General features: G+C 41.3%; 1 protein-coding gene across 1 annotated transcript in view; it reads right to left on the bottom strand.

Annotated features, from left to right (window-relative positions):
- MAN1A2 (mannosidase alpha class 1A member 2) overlaps positions 1-25,082 on the bottom strand; it is a 138,899-nt gene extending 113,817 nt beyond the window's left edge. Inside the window, exon 1 of the mRNA XM_074593251.1 lies at positions 24,209-25,082. Within this exon, the coding sequence (XP_074449352.1) occupies positions 24,209-24,516 (308 nt within the window). The 5' untranslated portion in view covers positions 24,517-25,082. The remainder of the gene's footprint in view (positions 1-24,208) is intronic.
- Between the last annotated feature and the right edge of the window lie 490 nt (positions 25,083-25,572).

Raw genomic sequence — 25,572 nt, 5'->3', positions numbered from 1 at the left:
AGCAGCTGACACCCCCCCCAGTCACACTCAAACCCCAAACATGCTGCCCATCCAGCATAAGAAAGAGTCAGCAACAGTTTAATACACGTGGGTATCACTACATTCAAATACTCTGAATTAAAGAGACGTCAGAAGGGATCAATCTAAAAATATAAGATTGGAAAGAATCCCAGCATAAACACTTACATCAAAATGTGTCAAACAGTTTCCCTATCCAACTACCTTCCCCCCACACCCCCTGCTTCTAGGCAACATAAGCAAACTCTTAAAATACAGACCATTTTGAGTAAAATTTCAAAAACCTTACCTAACAGAAAGCTGCTGCTTTCTTCTAGTCACATCAACAGCTTATTCTAAGACCTCAAGACAGAGATTTTTACCATGAAAACTACAGCAACAGCTACTTTAAAACAAGCAATATTATTAAAAGAATCTGTGATTAGACTATTTTTGCCAGCAGGAACGATAAATAAACCTAATAATTAGAATCTGAAACTAGAAAAGTGCAGGCTAGAAACAGGTGCAAGTTTTTTAAACAATCACTGTAATTAACTATTACAGCTGCTTATGCAGGAACACTGTACACACTTAAAAGTGTCCACAAGCTGTCTAAAGGCCATTCAGAAAAGACCACAAGTTATAACACTTGATAACCAAATCACTAACTGAAACTTAATGTGCTTTAATTATGCACACAGTAGTGAGCCTTCTGAACTTAACAGCTACTAAAGCTTCACTTGCCAAGACAATGACTTTTAACATGTCTCTCCTATCTGCTGTGACACAACAGGCTCTCGAGAAACTGAATTGCAAAAAAAAACCAACAAAACCCAACCTAAAAATGCTTTCATACATGTACATAAGATTCAAGATCAAAAACCGAAATCAAAATTAAAAGGGAGTCAAGAAAGGAAAACTGGCCACCAGCAACTGCTCTCTCACACTAAAAAGCAGAGCACTGGGTCACCATACCAAAAGGACAACCAGTTTGCTATCGTTTGGCTTTTCAGCAGATGGACAGACAGGAACTGTTAGAGCACATAAGTATTTGTGTAAGCCTGTCATCCAGAAAAAACCCTGGGTGGAAATTCTGAACTCTTGCCCTTTTGTCAAGTTTAATCTTCAACCAGAGGCTACTTTCAGAGACATGGTGAAACAAAAAGATAGGCATTTATTTAAAAAATAAGTAAATAAATAAATCTTTTGAGAGTCAATGCCTAAAAATCATTTCACATGTTAACTACAAAAGTTGTTTTTCCTTCCAGTCTTGCAGCATACATCATTTTATAACATCCACACATACTACAAACCAATCACGTTTTCCTAGTACATGGAGAAAATACATTCATGACACACACGAATACTGGATATATATCTACTGCCCCTCATTGCCCAGAAAAATCAATCCACATTGCGAATTCCTTGAGTGGTTTCTTTAGACAAAGGTGACAGCAGAATTTATTTCCAGCAAGCAGTTAGATTTGCATATGACATGAGTACCGCCCCTCAAACACAAGGAACACAAGACAGAGTCCTTATTCAAGTCCTCTTATGCCTCTCCATCCAGTTTCAGAAGTCTTTCCTCTTGCCATCACACTTCCCCTTGACCTGCTCAACGTTGTTATTTCCTGACTTCCCTTGCTATTATTTGTACCAATTTAGGCTTCACTAGCTTGCTTCCTTGGTCTTCTATAAAGGCATGGCCACCACTCTGAACACCAGTCCTCTCACTTTCATCATTCAACTTTGGACTATGCTAGGGAGAGGAAAGAGAATTAAGTCACTGACACAGGCACTCTCCTTTAATCCTAAATAGCCCCTCTCAAATCCCATTCCAACTTCCTTCCATTTCTGTGCAATAATGATATCCCTAATTGATCTCTTTTGCAGCCACGTCTTAGACCAAGAATCTGGGCCTTCAGCCACCTTCACCACTGCTCTCAAAAACTCTCACCTCTATGATGGAAGCTCACAGATCCTGCTCCAGGTCTGCTTCTCTTGTCTAACGCAAAACCTCAGTATGACATTTCTTTGTAGATAGCTGGGTGTCACCTTCAAGTCAAAGGAACTGTAACTTTAATTTTCCTCCCACATCTTTTGTTCAGCAGTGGAAACTTCTCCATTCCCCAGATTGCCAGTGTCTGGGCATTCTTCCCATTTCCTAGAATTTGACTACACATAAATTTTTCTGCTTAGTTTCCATGTATTTTAAATGCAGTCTTTCTGAACCCATACAGTTAGAAGCCCTCAGAGCTTGATCTTGTTCTGTTCATCCGGCAATTCCGTTAGGAAGACAATCCACTTAACTACTTGCATCCTTATGCTGCCTTTCTGTACTTTTTTCCCCCTCTGCAAAAACTATAATTCACTATATGTATTTTTCTAGGCAAAACAGAAAGAAAACATGGCCACTTCTAGATGTCCAATACATTAAATTCACAGATTTCCCTGCTGATCATTAAAGGCCACTGCTGCTTGTTACTCCTGTATCTGTGTCTACCCTATTTTTTCCTTTGTCTTGTAATTTAAGGCAGGGCATTTGGAAGCAGCTCTTGAATGAGGACAAACAAACCCCTTAGGGAATATATTTAGAAAGAATTTCAAAAACACAGATTGAATGGGCACACAGAACTTGCAGAAAGGAGTAGAGAGTTGAAGCACATCCCTTATGCATGAAGGGCAAGCCCTCTACAAAACTGAAAGCCAAAAAAATTCTTAGTATGGCTAGATACCTTTTATAAGATTTTGGAACATATCCAGAATCCTCATAAATCATCATAATGCCACACACCCAACAAAATACTTCATTAATAAAGTGCATCTGCATATAAGACATCTCTTGTTTTCTTTCACAATGGTAATAAGTACATATCTTCCTGTTAAAAACAAAACAATACAGATTCCACAACCAAATGTGGAACATGTATAATTTCTGAAGGAGACCGAAAAAAAAAAGACACATGCTGGCAAAGGGTCATCCTTAGGGAATTATTTGCTTCTGATGTTATGAACGTTAACATGCACAGAACTGGGAAAATTTTTTGTCCTGAGATTCTGTCAAGTGCTGTGAGCATTAGCAAAGGCATTTGTTCCTGGTCTCTCTCTCTCCAGCAGCAATATAATCCCAAGCATCAACTCAAAAAAGGAGGAGGACGCGAAGCTCAAGCTAATGGCTTTCTTGGGACCTGAAAGCACTGTCATAGCCGGTACAGTCAGCTTACGTTTTACTAGTGAAGAAAGGCAGATGTTTTCTACAAACACAAACAGCGCTAAGAAGGGTCACCAGAGACTGAATAAGCATTTTAAGCTTACATGAATTTTCTTAGTTTTGTAGTTATAGTATCAGCTGAAATAAATTTTCAGAAGAATCAGATCAACTATTTCAGGAAGAAATGCGATACCTTTTTTTCCTTTTAAGCCTACAACAGCAATGAATGCAACTTTCATTAGTGAGGAACAAACGAAAAAAAATACAAGTTGTATGCTTTACACAAGTTTTCAACTAGATAAAAGCAAACTCATTCAGTTTTTAGTGCCTTAGTGCAATTCAGGTATGAAAATACTTTGTTAGGAAAAGCAATAGATGCATGAAGTTCAACAATGTAGTTTTCAATTGCTACAGCTCTATCAAACACATCTCATTTGGACCCTTTTTGCTTATACGATGTAAAAGAGAATACAATTAGATTTGCCTCAAGGCACTAACATATAATCAAAAATAGGCATTATTTCAGAATTTTTGCTGATTAAAGAAACTTCATCTAACAGCTGCAGCTAATTACTTTTGTGCCGAATATTAAGCCTCTGCAGAACAAGGTCTTAAATCTGATTGTCAAAGGACTTACAATGCTAAGAGAGGAAAAAGTTTATTTCATTATTTAGGAATCAATCTTACTTCTAAAAAAGGACACTGAAAAGCCAAAGTCTTACTAAAATGTTATGAAATTTAGGATCTCTTAATGTTTTATGAAGAAACCTGAATGAGAAGAATGTTGCTACCTGCCCTGTGTAAAAGTATTTTAAATAGCTTCCTGTCTCCCAGCACCATACTAACTGGAGCATCAGATCTTCCTTTCCAATTAAGTGCCCCGATGAGACAGATTTATTTATAGTTTTCTAAAGTAATAAAGATGGAAGAACTTTGCAGGAAGCAGGAATGACAAAAACATATAGACTCTAGGAATAAGAAACAGAAAAAGAAATCAGTATTGAAGAAGAGACTTGAGTAGGATAAAAAGTTAGAAATTAGCAAGATAGTAAGAATGAACATCTGGAAGTGCAGTTTATTTTGATACATGATTTGAACAGCACCAAAAATAGTCAGATAATTTTAATTCAACACTGCAGAAGCCTACTAGAGTTAACAATGTCAAACCACAGAATTTTCTACTCTAAACCACTCTAGGTAGCTGGAAACACTGCTGTTGTGCAAGTTTAGATATGTATATAGCAACGTATCAGGGTATTTACACTTTACTCACCACAGTCAAGTCTAATACAGTATGGACAAACGCCTTGCATACCGTATTATTTATTGATATAGAAGACAGCTTGATCAAGGCAGAATAATACATAGCCAGTCCTGTGATGGTGACAAAGCAATTACACAGAACTGGGTTCCCAGGCAAGAGCAGTGTGTCATCTCTGCTTTTTATTAAAGAAGACATTTTACAAATAAGCACGTTTACATATATGACAAAGTAGTCCCATTGATGTTGATGGCACAGACCAGATACTGAAGCGTACGCTCAAGCAGAAATAAAAGGAACAAGAGCACTCCCCATTACACAGCATCAAGCTCTTAAATATATTATATGTCCAGTCTACTATTCCTGCCAAAATGTAGAGTTTCCAATAGGGGAAAAAAAAAAAACAATCAACCAAAACAGAGACAAACCCAACAAGCCAGGGAGGAGTTCATTCTATGATTTGGCATGTATCACAAAAGTCGCTGCAGAGTCTCAAGCATTTTCCATCTACTAGAAGCTGATCTTTCTTAGAGGTCATCATGCCACCATCTTCACAAAAGTTGTTTATTTTTCTTTATTCTATACAAAATTAAATATACAGACTCACTTTTCACAATGATAAAAACAAACCTGCTTTGATGGCAGCTTTTTCCCAGGAAACCACACTCCTACTTAAGCTGCCCAATGTTAAACAGAGTTCTAAAATTAGCCAGACTTAGACGGCTAATTTTAGATTAAAAAAATAGATTCAAGCACATGAAAACCAAGATTATTACAGGTTTCCGCTACACCTGAATTCTCACCCTTTTGAACACAGAAAGAACCACATTAAAGTTGCATGTGCAAGTGCAGAACTAGCACTTTCTCCTTCGCTGTTTAACATTTTAATATTGTCTGGAGTTAAAAGTTTCATGGTTTGTTGGGTTTTTTTTTAAATATTATTCTTACATAATTTTCTACCTAAAGAAAATGAGTCATGGGTCCCTTTTTGTACACCAGCAACCATTTCAGTATATGCTCTATGGAAGCTTGCACTACAGTACTGACTTGCCACCCCATGACCCTCTGTACTAGTTACATTGGTAGAGAGCTGTGCCAAGACAGGGTGCTGGGTTCATAAACTTAGACTGTACAGGCATTTTGGGAAAAGACGGGGACAGAAATAAGGACAAAGCAACAACAAAGGAACTCCAATCCCATGTGCATTACACACAGCATCCTTGCTCTACCTTCTTTCTTTCCTGATCATCTTTGCTCCCAGAGTTACAAATTCCACCTTCCGCACACGATGCTCCCAGAGGAGGAAAAAGTTCTGGAGGCATGCAGAAAATCTTCAGGAGTGACTGAAAGGGCCCAAATAGCCTCCAGAAATTGAGCAAGTTTAACTAGAAGCCTTTTCCTTCTACATACCCACAGAGTAAAGACAAAAAGGAATTTCTTAGCACATCTATTGATTATAGCATGCTCTTCTTGTTCAGGTAGTTTAGCCCAATAACAGAACATGTGATGTTAGTTTGATTAAAAAGCTATGAAGAGTTTCCTGACATTTCACCCGAGATACAGAAACAGCAAAACAAGAGAAATTTAAGCAAAAGAGAAACAGGATTTTACCTGTTTACCTTCACAAGATATAGCTTGAAAACACTCCTCCAACAGAGGAGGCCTGCTGAAATCACAGTGTAAGAATGTCACAAAGAAAGCCGCATTAATTCCTTGCAATAGAAAGTGCTAAATATAAACACATTAAATACTTAATATACCAGGACAGCCTCACTCTCCACATGTGGTAGGACAGATGACGCTTCTCTGGCATTCCACATAGATATAAGCTTGTTCTAAAATGAAAGAACAAGAGGGGAAAGAACTTGAGAAGAATTTGCCCAAAACACCCACCAAAAACCCCACACTAAACATATGAGTCCAGGAAGAACAATAGTAGAAAGAGGATAACTCCTGGCCTACTCTTGTTTTTGGCAGGGGGGGAAGACCAAGCAAACCATAAAACAGACCAAGAAAACTTTTCAAGCAACACAGCTAACAAGCAAACACCTCTATTAACCCACTTTTACTTCGTTAAGAACAGGTTTTATTTAGTTTAAAATAACAAACAGAAAAAATTAAACACATCAACTGTGAGCAGTAATATTTGGCTGACTTTTCAAAGCGTCAAGTAAGTAACCTTAAGAACAGAGCTCAGGACACCAGAAAGGAAAAACAAGGTGCCAAAAGACATCTGCTGCACAGAATTGTGTTTGTGGGTAGGGGGCTGTTTTTTAAGGAAACTCAGAAGCAACAACCACTAAAAGTTACGACAATCATTTTAATATCCCAGTGATTCAAAATGGTAAGGTTAGACCTTTACATCTATAAGAGACTCCACCATTTGAGTTAATAAAGAATGACAGCATCCTGCTATCCATTACTATGTAGGTCAACAACAGAGGAAGAGAAAAATACCTTGACAGAGTTTCACACATATCAGCTTGCAGCAGGGAAAAAAAAAAAACCAACAAAAAAAGACTCCAGCTACAGTTTCACATTATATTTAAGCTGGTTAATACCTAGCTACCACCAAGTGAAAGGTCCCACTTAACCTTGCACCAGCTCTGGCACTTGTCAGTGGTTGTTGAACTGATTGAGGGTCTTAACACAGTAGACTATCTGGGGGCTTGGTAGTACTCTCATGAACATTTGTTTGTTCTGAGTTTTTTTTGCATGGGATTAGTTCCCTGACAACCAAAGCTAACGTGGGTAAAGAAGCAGGAGCAATCTTTCCTCTACAGATGAGTCCACACAGCCTTCCCTTAACAGAGGCTGCCAGAGACAAACGTGTAAATTGTGGCTTTAAGGCGACTGGTAGAACAAGAAATGAAACTAACTGTAGAGCTCTGAAGCAAACAGTCAAAGCCAACAGTAATAAGTCAAGGATCTGATGGAAACTGAGGACTATTGGATAAAATCATGGTGAGATAAGTGAACTGACTGGACAACCCACGCAACACCTAGAGCAGAGACCACCAGTGCAAGCACAAGCTGTGGCAGGTAAAGCTTTGGGAAGTTCTTCTGACAACCTCAGAGGGGACCCACCTGCAGATCCGACTTCCAGTCAGAGAGAAGATGGCACTGTCTTCACCGTATGCCCGAGGCAGGGAAGCCACATGTGTGCAGTGGTAAGAGAATATTCCTGGATGAGTAATTGTCCACCATCAGCATGGGTCCCCTCTCCTGATCACCAGCCAGACAGTGCACAGGAACACAGACGGCTTCTCTGGTGTTGCTGCAGTGAGTCACTGATGGCTAGAAAATTAGTGTTTCTGCAGCAGCAAGTCCACTAGCATGTGCATGATGCTTGTATGTCCACATATGCTGCCGATTTATTAGGTTAAAGATTGGCTGTGTATAACTGCAGTACTAATAGTATGATCAACAATAGTAGTTGTAACGTTGGCTTGTGTAATACAGGATATTATAACTCTGTATTCCTTGTGTGGGTCACCATCTCTGTGCAAATCATTCTTTAAGTTTCAGGGCTTTAGTTGCCCTACAAAAACAAGCTCCCTTACTCTTTATGCTGGTACTCAGGAGACCAGGCAGCAAGCCAGTCAGCCAGTGATGAGCTGAGACAGCTGAAAAATCACCGATCATTTCAGGCCAAATCAGGTCTCCTAACTGGCCGACTGCCCAAACACTGCTGTTGGGGCAATGATATAGGCAATATTAAATGCCTTGGGAACACGGCAGAACAGAACATCAGCTTCAAGTGTTATAGACCTGCATGTTCAGGGATGTTAAATTAGAGCCCAAGCTCTAATGTTTTCTGCACACAAACTCACATGGCCACTAATCCCAGTCATTCCCCACCATCACCTCTATGCCCTCACTCAGCCATATGGTTTCCTCTCCACTAGTTTATCCCAATGATATTGCTTCCTCAGCCAGGTAAGAGTCACTCCCTACCATCCTAAATTTTATTTATGCCTTACTGAGCACCATCTTGCTTCAAATGTCTCCTCTCCCCAGTGCCACTCTGATTAGTCTTTGATACTTTGCTCAGCCAATGCCTGCCTTTTCTTATGCCTCAAACCATGTCAGTCTACTTAAGGAAAAAGGGGAGGAAAGCAAAAGGCACTATTTCACAGTCATCCCATCCCCTTTTATTTCCCTCCATGTGCAGTTCCTACCTCCAGCTTCCAAAGAAAGAAAATAATAATTCCTTCTTACCACCACCAAAGCCCTCTGCTAGCCCTGACATACCTTCCCCCTCCAGGTTCCTGTTCCTAATCAGGTACTTATTTTCCTTTTCCCACCTCCATACTGGAAAAATGAGAATTATATTAGTTGAAGCAACATCTTCTCCCTGATGCCTGTGTTGAAAAGGAGTACCACAGTAAGTATGGTAGCTCCCTCCTCCTACACCATGAGCCTTGTCAGCAGCCTGATCTCCAGCAGTAAGCCCAAAGACTCTCATCAGCTGAGAAAAACAGATGGAGAAAGGTAGAAATTTAAAGCAATAGCCATATGAGTATTGTCTTAGTCTAAGAATTCTCAATTGTTCAACTTTAAAATAAGTTGACAGCAAAAGTACACATAAAGAGACAAAGGCTATTGCAAAGTCAAAGCAACAAACAGCGTATAATGTAGACTCAGAGATGGCAAACTTTCAGGTGAGCAGATGGTACTAGACTTCTCTGCACGGGAAACCCTCTGGCAGGTTCTACAGAGCTCTAAGGAAGTGACTACCCTCACACAGATGTTCTGTCGACACAAGCTACCACATTTCCATAATGCTATTTTACTCACCCAGCCAGAGTTGCTTTGCACATCCCAGAAGCAACAGTGCTTTAAATACCCCATTGGAAGTTCACACTACTGCTCAGATTTATCCCCATCCTCCTCCACCTATAACTGTTACCATGTAGCTATAGTGTAAATTGATACCCGTATATCAATGTGTTTAAGATCAGAATTCATTATAGAGGGACAACACTACTAGAGGTGAGCAGCCGAGTCCAAACAGGAACTAAAAATACATGTCTACAGCAATTTCTCTTGACTTGCTCCTCTTGCCACCAGGAAACAGTTCTGCACAACGCTCCTGGCTAACCCAGCATCAGTGCTAGTCAATTAGCTTTGCTGTGGCACGAGAGCAGCGTTTGATTAGTCTGAATGACACAGACCAGCTCCTTGCACCATAGCATTGGCAGGATCACACCAGTCACCAGCACTCCCTGCCCTCTATGCAGCAGCAGTTTAAAAAGTAGTACTGCTTCACAGAAGCTGGAAGAATTATGAGGCAAAAATAGAAAAAAAAAATTAATTCGAACTCAGAATACCAGTAGCTTTCACAAGGTATTTCGTGACATGTCATGAGAAAAACCCAGACAGGACAGAAGCTGCAGGCAATGTTCTGGTGTTAAACACAGTCCTTATGTCGCGGGGGGAGGGGGAGGGAATATATATTGCACTTACACTGTGATCCAAAAGGATTTCATATAAGAGGACACAGACTGCAGTGTAGATATACTTTTAACAGTAATATTGGATTAGTTAAAATGGAAATACTCTATAAAAGTTCTTCTCCCATATAGCATCTCTGGGACTGATTAGAAGGAAAGAACAGCAAAGCTTTTTACCTCTCTACTTGGCAAATCAGCCAAAACAGTAACTAAAGACAGAGCAACAAAATACCTGAAATCATGACGTATGGTCTAATCTGCACTGTTCCACAGAGCAAAACTGCATCTCATTACGCCCGAAGTTCTTTAATCTTGTCAATAAAGCAGAGGATGAAAGACAACTGTGTGACAAATTATTTAGCCTTCCAGGTGCTTTTAATAAGTTTCCGCATTAAAATCATCCATCCTGCTAATAAACTACAAAATTTTGATTCGAGACACATATAATTGGGTGTTGGGGTTTTTGGCCTTTTAAAAAAAGGCCAGAAAAGCAACACTGGATCAGTAACTCCCCACCCAAAAAAATATAACAATGCAAGGCTCAGACTCCTCAGTACCTTTATAAATACGGAAAGCAGCTCTCTGCATGTCAGAAAAGAATACAGTCCCCATCATAAAATCACATAAAAGTTGAGGTGGGAAGGGACTTCTGGAGGTCATGTTGTCCAACCCCCCTGCTCAACCAGGGCCACCTAGAGACAATTGCCCAGGACCACGTCCAGACAGCTTCTGAGTATCTTCAAGGATGTAGATATCATTACCATAAATCATGCAGTGGACTTCCCTCATATATGAGCAAACTGCAGAAAATATGAGCGATAAATTTCACCCTGGAAAAGATACCTCCCAATTCCGATGTCTTCCCAAGTGAGTAACCGGTATTGTTGACAGCCAATTACAGTAGTAAAATCCAGCACGTAGTCTAAGGAATGACTGACCCCTAAACAAGGTAAGGATGTTAGCATCACAACAGAAAATGCAACAGAATGCAGAAAAAGTATAAAAGAGGAAATTGTGATGATTAAACTATTCTTACACATTACAATCAAGTCAGCTAAAGATGACCTGGCATTCTCTGGGACCTCCTAAGCAGATCTTTGTTCATATACAACTGCACTAAACGTATTGTCAGGATATAAGTGATGAAACAAAATACAGCGAGCAATGTTTCAGTAGCGTACACATCTACGACTCTAGTATAGTAGTACATTGAGAACTATCATGAATGTTCTTCATAAACCTATGATAAAATTAACAGACTAAACTAAAGCAATGAAACATTGGTTAACAGCTGTCAGTGCAATTTCCAGTATCAGTGAAATACTTTAATGTTAAAATGTTTTACAGACTACATACACAGGCTTTACATATAAGCAGCAGATGAGCCGAGCACGACTCAACATGACCAACACAGAAAACACAGAGAAGTACTATAGCCCAGAACATGCATCCAAACCAACAGAAGAGCCGGGAATATACAGTGTCTCAGGAATCTGATCTTTGAGTTGTCTTCATCAATAGAACCTCAGATTTTTCAGATAGCTTTATAAACACTACATAGCACACACTGTGTTATCGTCCTCTCTTAATTTGCTTAGTACACGTATATATCCAGCATGTAAAGGCAAATTTCTTCCTTCACCACTACCGTAGTCAGCTCCCTAAATTCCCAGCAACAACATGCAGCTCATGGACAGCTGTAGTCACATGTTTGATTCCTCTAAGATTAAATTAAAATCTGTTTCATTATTTCAAATGATTTTGGCAACTTCCTTACCTCTTTCATGAAAAAGAGGTAATTTCCCTAACAAGTATACTACCCATAATAGAACAGTAGATAATTAAGAAAGAGATGACTCAAACAGGATAACATTGTTGATTTGACTAATGGAAACTCTGGAACTAGAAACAACTTACAACTCTTTCTTCACTGGCTATAGGCAACAAAATCATGTTTATTTTGAGAAATTCAGATGCAAAAGTTTCAAACATACTGGTCCAGAGTAAACAAACTTGCAGTCCCAAGATCATCAAGCCAAGACATTCAACTCTTTACGACCCAAAGTCCAGTATGAGCTTGGGCTCAACTCTACCAAAACCAAACTGTTACATGATGAGAGGATACTCTCATGGCTGTAAGTCACAAAAGGTAGGAAAACCAACAAAATTAATGAGACATTTAACTTCATTCAAAATAAAAATATTGACTCAAAAAGGCATAAAAATCTGAAAAAAAAGTGGAGTTGGAATATATTGACTCAGCAAGATCAAGAATCAAGCCTCTCCAAGAATCAAAGGAGGCTGATATTTTCCTACCTTACACCTTCGAGGCCAACAGGGACTCATTGAGCTGGTAAGCACATTAATCCTCAGTAAATAGCCTAACTGGCTAGGCTCTCTGCACAAGCCAACTAATAATTGCTGCGTATCTCCCCCTTGAAGAACCTCTGCTTATGCTAGAAGATGCCACACACTTATCCATGGCAATTCTATAGACAAAGACTCTATTTCTGAAGATTAATGCTGTGGCAAAAGGTCACATCCTTGCAGCCACTGTCACGTATGGAAGTTTAATATTAGAGTTGGAAGTTCTTTCCAACCCTGAAGTAAAGACGCTGCAAAATCAAGCGCTCTGACTAGGAAATGGAAGTTTAATTCCCTCCCCTATAGACATTACGTCACCTTCAGTCATTAGCATTTTGGATTCCAGATAGAAGGGATGGGAGGAAAAAAAAGAACACAAAACATGGTATTTCAGGTGGCTGTCAAAGCCTTATGTAGCTTTCCTACTTGAGGATTTCTTAAATTTTACAGAGGCTTTTATTTACTATTGCTTCTCACAGATTAAAGTTCAGTCATTGTTAACAGTTTGAAAGAAGATGAGGCAGTATTAGCCACTGGTCACCACAATGTATTTCAGGACCACACGTAGCCTTTGTGGAAGAAAGGCTGGGGCAAAGGATATCTGTGATGTGAAAAAACAGCATGGCATAAAGGAACATAGGAAAAACTTCTGGGTTACACTTCCATCCAACTCCTCCTATCCTCCCTATCCCTCCAAGCTTTCCCATCCCCACATAGCAGAGAAGAAGGTGACGCTGTTCCAGACATCTTCTGACCACACAACCATTGGATAGCACTCGCCACATTCACAGCCTTGTTTTATTTCGGCTGTTGAGCACTGAACTGAAAACAGGAGGGTCAAATTGCTAAAAATAAGTGACAGATTCTATAGAAAGGAGAGGTACAGCAGAAACGGAAAATAAAATATAAAACCAAAAACAGTCTGCCACAAACAATTTTGAACCGTTTGGTGTAAATATAAGGCTTTCTAAATCTCAAAAGGCTTTCTATTTTAAGCATTACTGAACCCATCTGAAAGCTGGTGAGGCAAGGTTATGCCTGACGCATTTTAAGGCAATTTCTTTAAGGCAACTTGGAGAACTCTCTTTACAGTCTGCACAGGCTCCAGAATTTTTCCTTATTAATGGAAGTCAGAAAAAATGAATTTGTTAAGTATCAAATTTAACAAGTGTTTTAATTTCTTTATGCTTCCACATATTTTCTAGTTTTTAGAACACTAGACAATATAACATAATTCACTTTTTTCTAAAAATCAATACTATGAACCCATAAAGGTCCAAAACAAACTTGCTAGGGAACCACAGAACACCAAGTAATTACGACTTACTCAAAAATTATACACACCACTTTGGAGTTCTAGCTGGTTGTTGGTTTGTTTACTTCTAACTGTATGAAATGAAGATCCATACATATTTCCTTGGGTTTTTTCCATTTAAACTCAAAAGGCACTTTAAATTTTCCCAGGATCACCACCAGCAAATTCTAGAGTATGAAAAACTTTGAATAAGATTACATACTTTAAAGGACTAAATCACACCCTTGTGCTGGGGGCTGATCAGGTGACTTGTGTCAGCATCTGAACCTCCCAGACCAAGGAAAGGCGGCATTTTCTTTGCAGTGCCTTAAGTTCCTCCTGCAAGCGTTCCTGCAGGTTACACTACCACTTGAAACGTCACATATTTCATTGAGCATAATGATTCAGGCATCTTGCCAAATTGACACGAATATGTCAAGCCTCATTTTTCTTTGTAATAGCAGTAGACTGGATGATCTAGTCCCACTGTAGTGTGACGGCCAGATGCTATTCTGAGAAAATTATGTCTAAAGAGGGGAGAGAGGGTGTCAAGAAAACCACTATGCATAAGCTGCAATAGCACATCCATCTGAATAAAATTAGTGCTCAAGTGATTTATAGAAACCAAAATAAACATATCAAAAAACCTACACATCTATAAAAACCTAAGCAAACCAAGGGCCTGGGGTTCACATGTAGCGTTATTAACACAATCTCAAAAATTGTGTTGTCTCACAAATACACACAGGAACAATGTCATCATTAGGCATTTGACTTTGAGTCAATAAACTGTTCCCATTGCCTACTCTGGCCAGCAAGCACCTATCAAATGCTGCAGTGTGCCAACACAGGACCGGGTGAAATCCAGCCAGAAAGATTCCAGGTTCTCTTCCATCACTGTGGGGTTTTTTTTGCTGTCGTTGCTCTTCACATCAAGTAATACCAAGAATGATGGGGTGATGTTTGGGGATTTTTTTTATTTGGTTTTGGGTCAGGATTTTTTGTTGGTTGTGTTTTGTTTTGTTTTTTTTTTTTTTAAAAAAAAACAACCCAAAAAAACCACTCCTTTGGTTACCAATACAACATTGAATGATTCCCAATCATTTTGTTCAGCAATATCACTATCAGAAAAAGTTGCAACAAGTGTATAACTGAAGTTCTTTGTAAGAACTGCCAGTAGAATATCAGTCACCTCATTAGCCATTTGTTTTAAAGTTTTGTATGTAATACTGAAATGACAGCAGAGACAGTTCATTATCCACTTCACAGAGCAGCTTATAGATAACACTATGTAGATACCTTGGTATCCTTCCATAAGCATCAGTCCCTCAAGATAAGAAAGTTCCCAGACAAGGTAGAAAACTCCCCAATTAAATTCTCAGTTATCAGGGTGATAGTTATTGCAGTGCAGGTAAGTTCCCTTCCATCATCTGGAATGTGAATTAGTAATTCATTTAACAAACGAATAGGAAAAACATTCATACTGCATGAACTTTTCACCGCACTGATGTGGACCAACTTAAGTATATCAGTTTGTAGATCCAACTTCACTGGTTTTAAGTACCTAAATCAGTATTTTTAACAGTTCAGATTAACAACAACTAGTTAAAATGGGAGTAGTGTGCTAGATACAGTAACAAAATTGGAGTTAAAAACTGTTAAATTCTTAGCAATATTTTTCATTTGTTTTGATTTTCCTTCTTACTGGAAAATAGCCCTTTCAGAGACCCATTGATATTTAAATTGCTGTAGATTCCACTGTCTCTAGAAGGTGTAATTAATTGCAAAAAAATAGAAATTTGAATTCCTTGTATGAAATATTCCCTTTATAATATCAGAACTCCACGATGCAGAAGAGCCCACTTACCTCCCTGCAGTATTTTCTTCTCCAGAACACTGCATTGCAATTCAGAATTCAATATGTGTGTTACTTAATAATTTGGGGAACACTTTCCACTCAAATAGAAACCAACAACAGTAGAACAGATGCCTTTAGGAAACTAAGGATGTGTGATTGTAGCACTGGGAAAACAGACACATGCTTGCATCATCTGCAATTATTAAGTTTAGAATTAAACACTCTTCACTGCTTCCAAGATAAACCTGATTAACAAGAGATTTAAAAGGTCACTAGAAACATGGTTCTTAGTCAAACTAGTTCACATCACCATTTTTTCAGGACTGAATTTTCTCTTTCTCTAGGGGAAAAAAAAAAGGGGGGAGAGAATATTATATCTATATTATATCTCTTACACAGGAAAATAACTCCCCTCTTCTCTGACAAGCATATTTCCCACTACTTTTGAGATCTTAAACAGGTATTTTTTCAAGTTTTGTTTTTAAAGCATAGAGCAAATCTGATGTCATGAAGTAATGAAAACAAGCAGAAAGTTTGCAGTCCAGGAAGTCAGATCTGGACTATGATTTTTTGAATATACTCTAGAAAGGATGCAAGTATTCTGGAGTAAAAGCAGATCCCCTAACTTGCACGGGGAAAATAGTAAACAGCACTCAAAATGCAATAAATTTGTAAAGATAGCAACATATCCAGAAAAATCTTCTGAGGAAACAGTACATGCTATAAGCTATTCTTACTAGCTACCAAGCCTAAACCATGAGTACAATTGTACAACTGACCCCAGCGTATTCAGCATAAGTTTACTTATTCAGCAGGATAATCAGAGCAAGAACATGGCAGATGCGATCTTCCGCTTCCCACTACAGGATTTAAGGGCTCTGCCACTCCCACAGACAAGATGTTTTTCTTACCCTTTGTGAGCACATTCAGTTTGATCCAATAGAAAGAAAAACGGATTAGTTTGATTTACCACTGACGGTCACTTGCTCATAAGTGGCCTAACTGTACACTTCAGCAGTTAAAACATGTCAGCAGCTCCCAGAGAAAAATGACAAAAAATTACTGAGAGGGAGAAACTACTTATGCAGCTTGCCTGTGCAAACTTCAGATGCCGTGCTGGCCTACAGACAGTGCTAAACCTCAGCTGAGATGAATGTCATCTTGCAAAAGTCTTCCAGCACACATTAAACGTGAAAATTGACATTTCTGCATGCTGGTGTTAATAGACGGAAAGGAATTTCACTTAACAGCTTTTAAATCTTTATGCAGCAAGAAAATACTTTCATCATATGCACTCCCTTAAAGCTGTAATTTTGCTCATGTCATACCGATCAGATTACATAATTTTAAGACAGCTAAAAAGCTCAAACTTTCTCTCTAATAGAATCATAAAGAATAGTTACCTGTCCATTGTAAGCCTCAATGGCAGCACTACGACAAGGAGCTGGGGAAGAATTTACAAAATCCTGCAGTGGTTTGGTTTAAGAGGTGACTAACAAGTGAGAAAGCACATAAAACATCAATGAAACTAATGCCAAATACCATATGCATGGTAATCCAGTTCATGGGTTTGCATTGTAAGAACATTTGAAAAACTGAAGGCAGCAAGATGGAATCATAAATGTGATTCAACGTCTGTGCAAATAAATCCTGTCAGGAGCAGAACTAACATAGCCTGGTATGTCAGAATCATTCAGGTTGGAAAAGACCTTTAAGATCATCCAGTCCAACCATTAACCTAGCACTGCCAAGTCCACCACTAAACCACGTCCCTAAATGCCACGCCTACTCATCCTTTAAATATCTCCAGGGATGGTGACTCAACCACTTCCTTGGGCAGCCTATTCCAATGCTTGATAACCCTTTCAGTGAAGAATTTTTACCCAATATCCAATTTAAACCTCCCCTGGCACAACTTGAGGCCATTTCCTCTTGTCATGTCACTCGTTACCTGGGAAAAAGACTAACACCCACCTCATTACACGTGGGAGTAACTGTAGAGAGAGGTAAAATCTCCTCTCAGCCTCCTTTTCTCCAGGCTAAACAACACCAGCTCCCTCAGCTGCTCCTCGTACATCAGTGTCCTTCAGCTTTCTGTCCCAATGCCTCCTGTCACCTCAGTAACACATCCCATTGCTACTGGCCCATAAAACCTGGCTCTTTCCTACCACAGTGTTAATTTCCAACCACCCTTCTCCAGCGACTGGTAAAGAACCAAGGTATTGTGGCTGGTTCAGAGTTACACTTGTGCAGATTGACTAGCAGCAGACCAAGTATCACAGATGACTCTTGGGCTCCCGGTTGTGACTCTTCCTTCAGCACTGTGCCTAATTAAGGTCTTTCACCAAGCAATGACATATGCACAAGAGACAGAAATGTACTTATTTTGACAGGTCACCCTTTGCTGCTGGTAGATGTTATGGAGGAGAAAGGGGAAATAGAGAACAGAACAGGGTCAGCAAGCGCTATAGGTGAACGTACAGCACAGCCACGTAAACTTTGTTTGCTTAGGAGACAACGCTAAAGATGCCTTTAAAGAGTAGTCACTAGCTTAGAAAAGGTGGTTAATAAATAACCTATAGCATATCTTCTCAAGTTTGGTTGGTTTGTTTTTTTTTTAATTTTAGAAACAACAGCGCACCCGGTTGAGTACTCAAAAAACAAGAATGGAAGTTACCAGGGAAAGTGATCTTCCTCATCTTTTGATATCTTCAAATACCAAATAATACAGAACCTCCACATCTTTGAGTGAACGGATGAAGCTACATAATTTGCTCTGCATAGGACAATAGATCAGACAATGAAGGACCTAACAAGACAAGAAAGGCATTACAAAAATTTTTCCTCTTTGCCCATATTGATCCTCAGTTAAATTGTTATGAAAACATGTACACATACAACACATGTCCTCACCGAACTCGTAATTAGTTTTACACCTAATTTTTTTTTTTTTTTACATTTTACAACCTTTTGTTGTAAGGAAGCAGACACCCATAACTCATAACTAGCTGAGCAGGATCGAGATGTTTGTATTTACTACAGGAAACAGAGGATCAGAGGATGGGAGAACTCTTTAGTGTAATATGCCGACAACTAGCCATGATGCTTACTATTGCCTACACTGCTACCATCATCAAGCAACCCACATTTATGCTAAAGTTCTTTTGAGATTTTAATCTACAAAACTCCAAATGAACCAAAGTGATACTGCCTCCCACCCACTACCTGGCCTAAATCCAGCCAGCAGACTTTCTGCAGTTTTCCCACGCCTGATTGTTTTCCAGCATGTAGACAAAGTGTAGATCATGCAGAAAACCAACAAGTTAAAGTTCTTGTGTTTTGTTTTGGTTTGAGTTTTTTTAACTGGAAAGGATAAGAACTGGAGAACACCATCTCTTGACTTCTCTCTTTCATAGTACAGGAAATACTTTGACAGCAAGATAGATAACTTGAAGAAAGCAGCATTCTACATACGATGTAGGCTGTTCAGCAGATGGGGGGGGAGGAGGGAGGACATCTAAACAGATGGTCTAGAATTTGCATTTTGTAATTCGAAGATGAAAGCATTTCTCAGCCTATAACATAATGCACTAATTTCAGCAGAACCTTAGAAATAATACAAGAGGGTACCTCTCCCACAGTCCAGTACAACTTCAGGAGAAGTTAAAAGTGAGTTTACGGGTATAATGTGCGGACTCCAGAAGAAATAAAGAGAAATAAAACTCCCATAAGTCTTCGAGTACCAGCATCTTTTCTGAAGCCTCTTCTCAAAACAGAGAACGACACATGGCTACTAAAAACTCCGAGAAAAGCCTCCAGCTAAAGATGTGCAGTGCTCTTGCGGCTTTAACAGCTGAAGACTGACACGAGACAGTTAAGACTTCTTTGCCCTAGACATATGAGATGTTTCTGAACCTTTCCTTGGAACATACTACTCCTGCCCTCTTCAGCTCCAGAGGTGTCACCATGAGGACGTGCATCTCCTGCGTGGTGCTTCTAGATGAAGCATCTCAGCTTAAACTCAGTGCCCACGTTTCAGACAGACCGTGGAGTCTACTCCACAGAGTAGAGCCTGGAGACGGGCTCAACTTCATGCAACAAAAAACTGGACAGAGTAGGAGTTGGGGCCCAGATGCTGCACTAGCTCCTCACCTTTCAGGGGAAAAAACAAGTTCTCTGAATCACAACAGCAAGTACTCTTAATTGCAGTAATGAGCTGTGCCTCAAGTAAAGGCAGGAAAGGAAGAGCAAAGAGCTTTATGCACTTTTATACTTGATGGCATGGCAGAGGATGACAGGAGACACTGATCCCACTGACTAATAGAGGTTAAATTATCTCCTCTGCCTGCTTCTACTATGGCTAATTATCTTCTCTGGTCTATATGACTTAAAGGTATTCAAGAGAGGCATATTAAGCCTTTCATGTTTCTTTAAAAAGAAAATAAAAATGCAGGATTTAAAAGAAGAAATTAAGACTAAAAGCTCTTCAGAATAATTTTTTGTTACTTTCACCTCCTAAGAGTAGAGACAGCAGCTGCTACTGCCCTAGACACAACCATATATTGAGTAACTGAAGACAGAGCACTTTTAGACTATTGCCATACAGCTGCTGATCCACAACTGGTCATATCAGACTGCTGAGCTTATATCTTTGCGTAACACAGAAGTTAATATTCCTTAGCTTCACAGAAACAAAGTCAAAGGCATGATTTACACTGATCTACACCTACTCACACACAGAGGCCAGGGCCATTGAGGTGGTCAGTTGTACTAGCAGCACCTGCTATCGATCTGATGATACAGGGGTTGGTGGGGGTTGTTTTTTTAAGCACAGGCAGGAATTATCACTGAAGTAATACACAGGAACTTAGCAGCTGAAGATACAGCTCTGCAAATTCTGAAGGACTGAATTGTTGGCACAACAGTAGTCCAAGCGCTGTTACAAAGTGGCTTTGCAGCTTTGAGCTCGTAAAATTACATTATTCGTTGCCTCTAAGATTAATGTACTTTCGCCACCGAAATCATCTTAACTTTTGTCAAGTAATATAAAGAGCAGCTGCTTGACACATCATTAAAGAAACAAGTCCGCTCAATTTTCATATTACAGATAATCTTATTTTAAAAAGATCTGATAAATCAAGGAGATTATAGGGCGCCTGCATTCTCACTCATTTATATTAGACACCGAGAAACCATAAGAATGTTTTGTTTTGGTTCCAAAGCTATCTTTCAGACCTGGTACTGAAGAATAAAATACCTAAGATAGCTGGAAAGTAACTGATTAGTGAGAAACACCTGAAGTGTTTTTGTGTGGCAGGGGAGATGCAGAAGTTTGGGAGAAGCGACAGTTATCTAACACTATGTAACAAAATTTGAGTGATGCACAAGTTTATTTGGCAAGACGTGTGTTCAAAACCGTGCTGTTCTCACTCCAGAATTTCTGCAATATCCTATTTGAAATGGAGAGAAATTCATCTTTGGGAAATTAAATAGATTTTTAGAAAGCGTGTGTATGCACATATCTTCACAAGTCCTGGACTAGTCTCTTCCACTCTCCCTCCTCCCAGAGGCAAAGTTTTGTGGTACACCTTTCCAGCATTACTAACCCGTTCCCCATGTGCTATCCTGCGTGTGCACATGAAAAGCTTACTCGTGAAACAACTAGCTAAAAATGAGTGTTAACTAGCACTACAGCCCATCCATTTTCCAAAATATAAACTGCAGTTTTATTCCAGATTTTAAACCATCTTTTTTACAAGAAAGTTGTTTTTCTTTGGATGATAGGCAAGGACACTGTAATTCTTGAACAAATACATCACAAAGGGAGCGGGGTTTCCCCCTGCCTTTTTCTGCCTGGAAAGGGAGAGGGGAAGAGGGGCAGGAGCAGTGAAAGAAAACAGGTTAATGGAAGATGTAAAGTTAACATCGCCAAGGGATAACCACTGTAACAACAATAATAAAAACACTCAAGAATGTCAAGGGGGGCCAGGGAAAGAGGTGGGAAAGCAATGCGAGGAATACAGAAAAGGTCCAGTGAGAACCATTGTTTGTACACCCAACACTAAAGCATGGCTGCACGACAATCCTCTACCTACATCATTGCTGTATTTTCTTAGAAGACAGAAATATGAATATCCTCCAACAGCCTACAAAGCTCAAAAATTAAGAGGTAGAGGAAAAAGAGTATTAAAATATTATAGCCTACATACCAGGGGAACAGCATAATAACGATATGTGGGGTTTATCATTTGACAGAGGTCAATACCAGCATTCACAGAGGAAACACTTTCCTTTAGTCACTAAATGAACACACCTGTGATTTCATGATCAAGTGTACACACCATATGAATGACCTTTGACCCGATTTCCTCTGAAGTCCCACAATTTTTGGAAATGCAGTTTGTCGATCCATCATCACACTTGACATCTTAGACTGCATCCTCCTTTGTATGACCAGTAGGTTAATTCCTCTGGATCTTTTGTACCCTAACTCTCCTCAGTGCCATCCAAAAAAACAACACTTACAGAGCAGCTGACACTTGACTTTGCTCCTTGACAGCAAGCTCAACAAAGTTATCCATCCCAAACTGAGATAACAGGTAATCTAGAATTCACTACTGAAGACCCAGTGCTTTCGCAAAATACTCTGTCAACTTCCCTGCAATCCAGGAGCAGGAACTCGGCAATCAAAGTGGCAACAGGTGTTTTCCTTTATGGAAAACGATCACCATATCAGCTCCAAGCTAGCAAATAGCCTCTTGATAGGACTGTGTGGTAATAAGCCGGAAAAATCACTCCAGAAGTAAAGCACATAACCTTGCTTCACAACGCGTATTTTGTCATTCACATAAGGGCCTTACACACAGGTGAAGCAGGCAGGTTTTTTAGTAGTTAAGACATGCTTGGAATAATCCAATGGTCTGCAGGGCTAAAATATCTATTCTTGCTCAAACAACAATTCAAAAGGCAGCCATAAAAAAAAACAACTGTATGTAACAGCGACAGTTTTGGGTGGGGGGCAGGGGGAGGTACACACATTCATAGCTTACAGAGGAACTATAGCAGAGTTAACTGATGACAGGATAACCACTTCGTTTAAGAACAGATCCCAAACCAGCAAAACACATTTAGCTCCAACAGTTATAAGTTACTGCTTATCTACACATGACAGACAAAACCAGTACACACTTCATTACTAAAGCTGTAGCCTCAGGAATTACACTTAAAAGAGGAAACCTGAAAAGGACCCATACAAGTAGGTTAATCGAGAGCATCACTCCAGAACCATCAGTATCAACAAACTTTTTTTTTTTTTTTTACAGCCCATCTACTGGGCAACACAAGGTACAATAGTCACAGCTGGAGTTTTGAAAATTTCTGAACTCTTCTTTTTGTTTCATCTGTCTTCTATTTTAGAACCTGATTTTGACTGCATGTAGCACAGTGACTGGGGAAACTAAGAAAAAAGATCACAAAAAAAAGTGAAAGATGAGAACTTCAAAGGCATGTTAGAGTGTCTAAACCTATGTTTTGTGCAACGTTTAACTGCACCAGCAATTATCATGATAGACAAAAGAAGTCCTCGTTAAATCCATGCCCTTTCAGTTAGGGAGAAAGAGCTCATGATAGGCGCCCCAAGACATCCAACAGCAAAGAAGCCTTAAGGAAAAATACCATAGTATTCAGGTAGTCTTTATAACGCATAACAAATGAATAAAAAGAGGCAATTACACCCTCTCCTTTTAATATAGCACAAATAACCTTTAAATAATTCTTGTATCATGTCAATAGGACATATTTTAAACTATTCTCAAAGGAACACTATAAGTAACCTTTCTTTAAATTTCACTGTATTACTATTTTGAGTATGAAAGAACATATATTTTATGACTCAACATCACATTTTACACATCTTTGACAGTGAAGAGAGATCAGTAACTTCATTATAATCTAGGCACTACAGTAGCATTTAAACAATTAAAGTATGTTAGAAGCAAACATACTGTATAACCCTCATTTAAATTTTTTAATCTGTTTTGAAGGCTTCACATGACGCAGCCTTGAACATTTAGAGGTTTGCACTGCACAAAGCTTTAGGTGGCCCCAAAAAGCTATTAACAGCATGACATTTACCCTTGTTACTCTTAAATACTATTTTATCTCCCATTTCTTTACACTCGCAAACACAATCAAGGAAACTTAGCCACCAGCACCTCCGATTGCCCAGAGTAACATTATAATAAGTGATTTTAAAGGCCAGAAAAGGCAATTTAGCCATCTACGCTACTTCTGTGTCCTGCACGTCGCAGGCTGACAGCCTCTGGGTCACAGCATGAAGTCTTCATCAGATCAAAGTTCTTGTCGCACTATTCGGCAACAAGCAGCTGTTTTGAGTACGCACGTAAAAGCTACGGAAAACATGCAGCAGTTTTTCAGTCACTTATTAGTCTCCACTAACGCCGTAACTTAACCCCCTTTTTTCCAGGGCTGACCCAGGAAATTGGTTAGGGCAAGAAACGGGAGGACAGCTCACGTTTATCCTCCCAGCCCTCGCTAGTCAGAAGGCTAAATTCACACTGGAAAAGAAAACATGGAGACAGGGCTACATATGGCAGCCGGAGGAGGCGACGCTGGAGCCCAGAAGTTGACACACCGGTCGGGAAGACACAGGGTTGTCGGGGAACAGGAGCGGGAAGGACCCGTCCTAATGGGTCTCTCTCTCCCTTCCACCCGGTCCTGCTGCCTTACCGGCGAGCAAGGCACCTACCTGTGCCGGTGCTCGTCGTGCCCCTGCCCGTGGATGAGGAAGCCGCCGAGGTTTTTGCCCCCTTTGCTGGTGTCCACATGAGGAATGAGCACATCCTCCAAGCCCAGGTCGAAGCGCTTGTGCTTCGAGGAGTCGGGGAGAAAGAAGAACGCCCCGAAGCACAGGGTGATGAAGGCACTAAGAATAAGGAGCAGGATAAATTTTTCGGAGAGTCTCAAGGTAGCCCTGTGGTGGGGGAAGGCGGAGGCCCCCAGGTTCAGGGGGGGCAGCCTCCGCCCGGAGAGCGGCAGCAGGGCGGGAGTGGTCATCCTTCCGCTAGCGACCACCCGCCGGGGCACGGCTCATCCCCCTCAGCCCCTGCGGGGGGCTGACCGGGCCCGACTCGGCTCCGCCGCCTCCCGGACGGCCGCGGGGGCTGGGGGCGGCTTCACCATCCTCCCCGCGGGCGCCGGGCCGCGTCCCCCCCTCGCCCGCCGAACCACCGCCTGGGGGAAGAGAGGGAGGGAGGGAGGGAGGGAGGGGAGGGGGGGGCCGGGCCGCCCCAACGGCCCCCGCCCCCCCGGGGGCTCGGCCGCCCCTCTACCTGCGCGCCCCCCTCCCTCGCCCCGGGGCCAGCAGGGCCCGAGCGGGCGGGCTCCGGTCAGCGGCGCCCCCTCAGCTCCGCGGCCGCTCGGCTGCGGGGGGGGGGACACGCCACCGGCAGCGGAGAGCGGGCTGCTGAGGGCCCGGCCTGGCGAGCGGCGTCCCTCCGCCCGCGTCCCCTTGGCCGGGCCGGGCGGAGGCTCATCCCCGCCGCACCACCCCGCTGCGAACGGCGCCGGCAAACGGCCACCGCAATTCCACACCGGACCCTTCTCCCCGCCCCCACGGCGCCTGCGCGGCAGCGGCGAACGGCGCAAGCGCCGGCGAGGGACGGAGGAAGCCGCCACCGGCAGAGCCCCGCCCCTTCGGCGGGGACAGGGGCGGGCCTAGGGGTGGGGCCTGGTCGCGCCGGTCCCGGCGGCAGGGGGCGGCCCGGCCGCGCATTCCGGACGGGCCGGGCCGGGCCGGGCCGGTCTCCCCCTTGCAACCTTTCTCCTCTCCTTGCGGGAAGGGGCGTCCCTGGGGAGCTGCACTGCGCTGTAGTGCGAGCACACCCGTGTGAGACGTACCGGTGCCCTGCGGGTGCCCCCGCTACCGCGTCCCTCCAGCGGCGAGGTGGTTTTTGGACTGTGGTAGGGGACCGGCGTGGAGAGCAGAGCGCACTGTGCCTTCCTGGGGCAGCTGAGGGCGCAGAATCCGTAAGGAATACTGCCAGGTCCGGTGGCTTCGAGTGCTCCAGCCGCCCAGCTCCCCGAGGCGCTTCAAACCTGTGAAAACGTTAA

The sequence above is a fragment of the Larus michahellis genome, chromosome 1, assembly GCF_964199755.1.
Source record: "Larus michahellis chromosome 1, bLarMic1.1, whole genome shotgun sequence".
In the NCBI taxonomy this organism is placed as follows: Eukaryota; Metazoa; Chordata; class Aves; order Charadriiformes; family Laridae; genus Larus; species Larus michahellis.
This window is presented reverse-complemented; position numbering and strand designations above follow the sequence as displayed.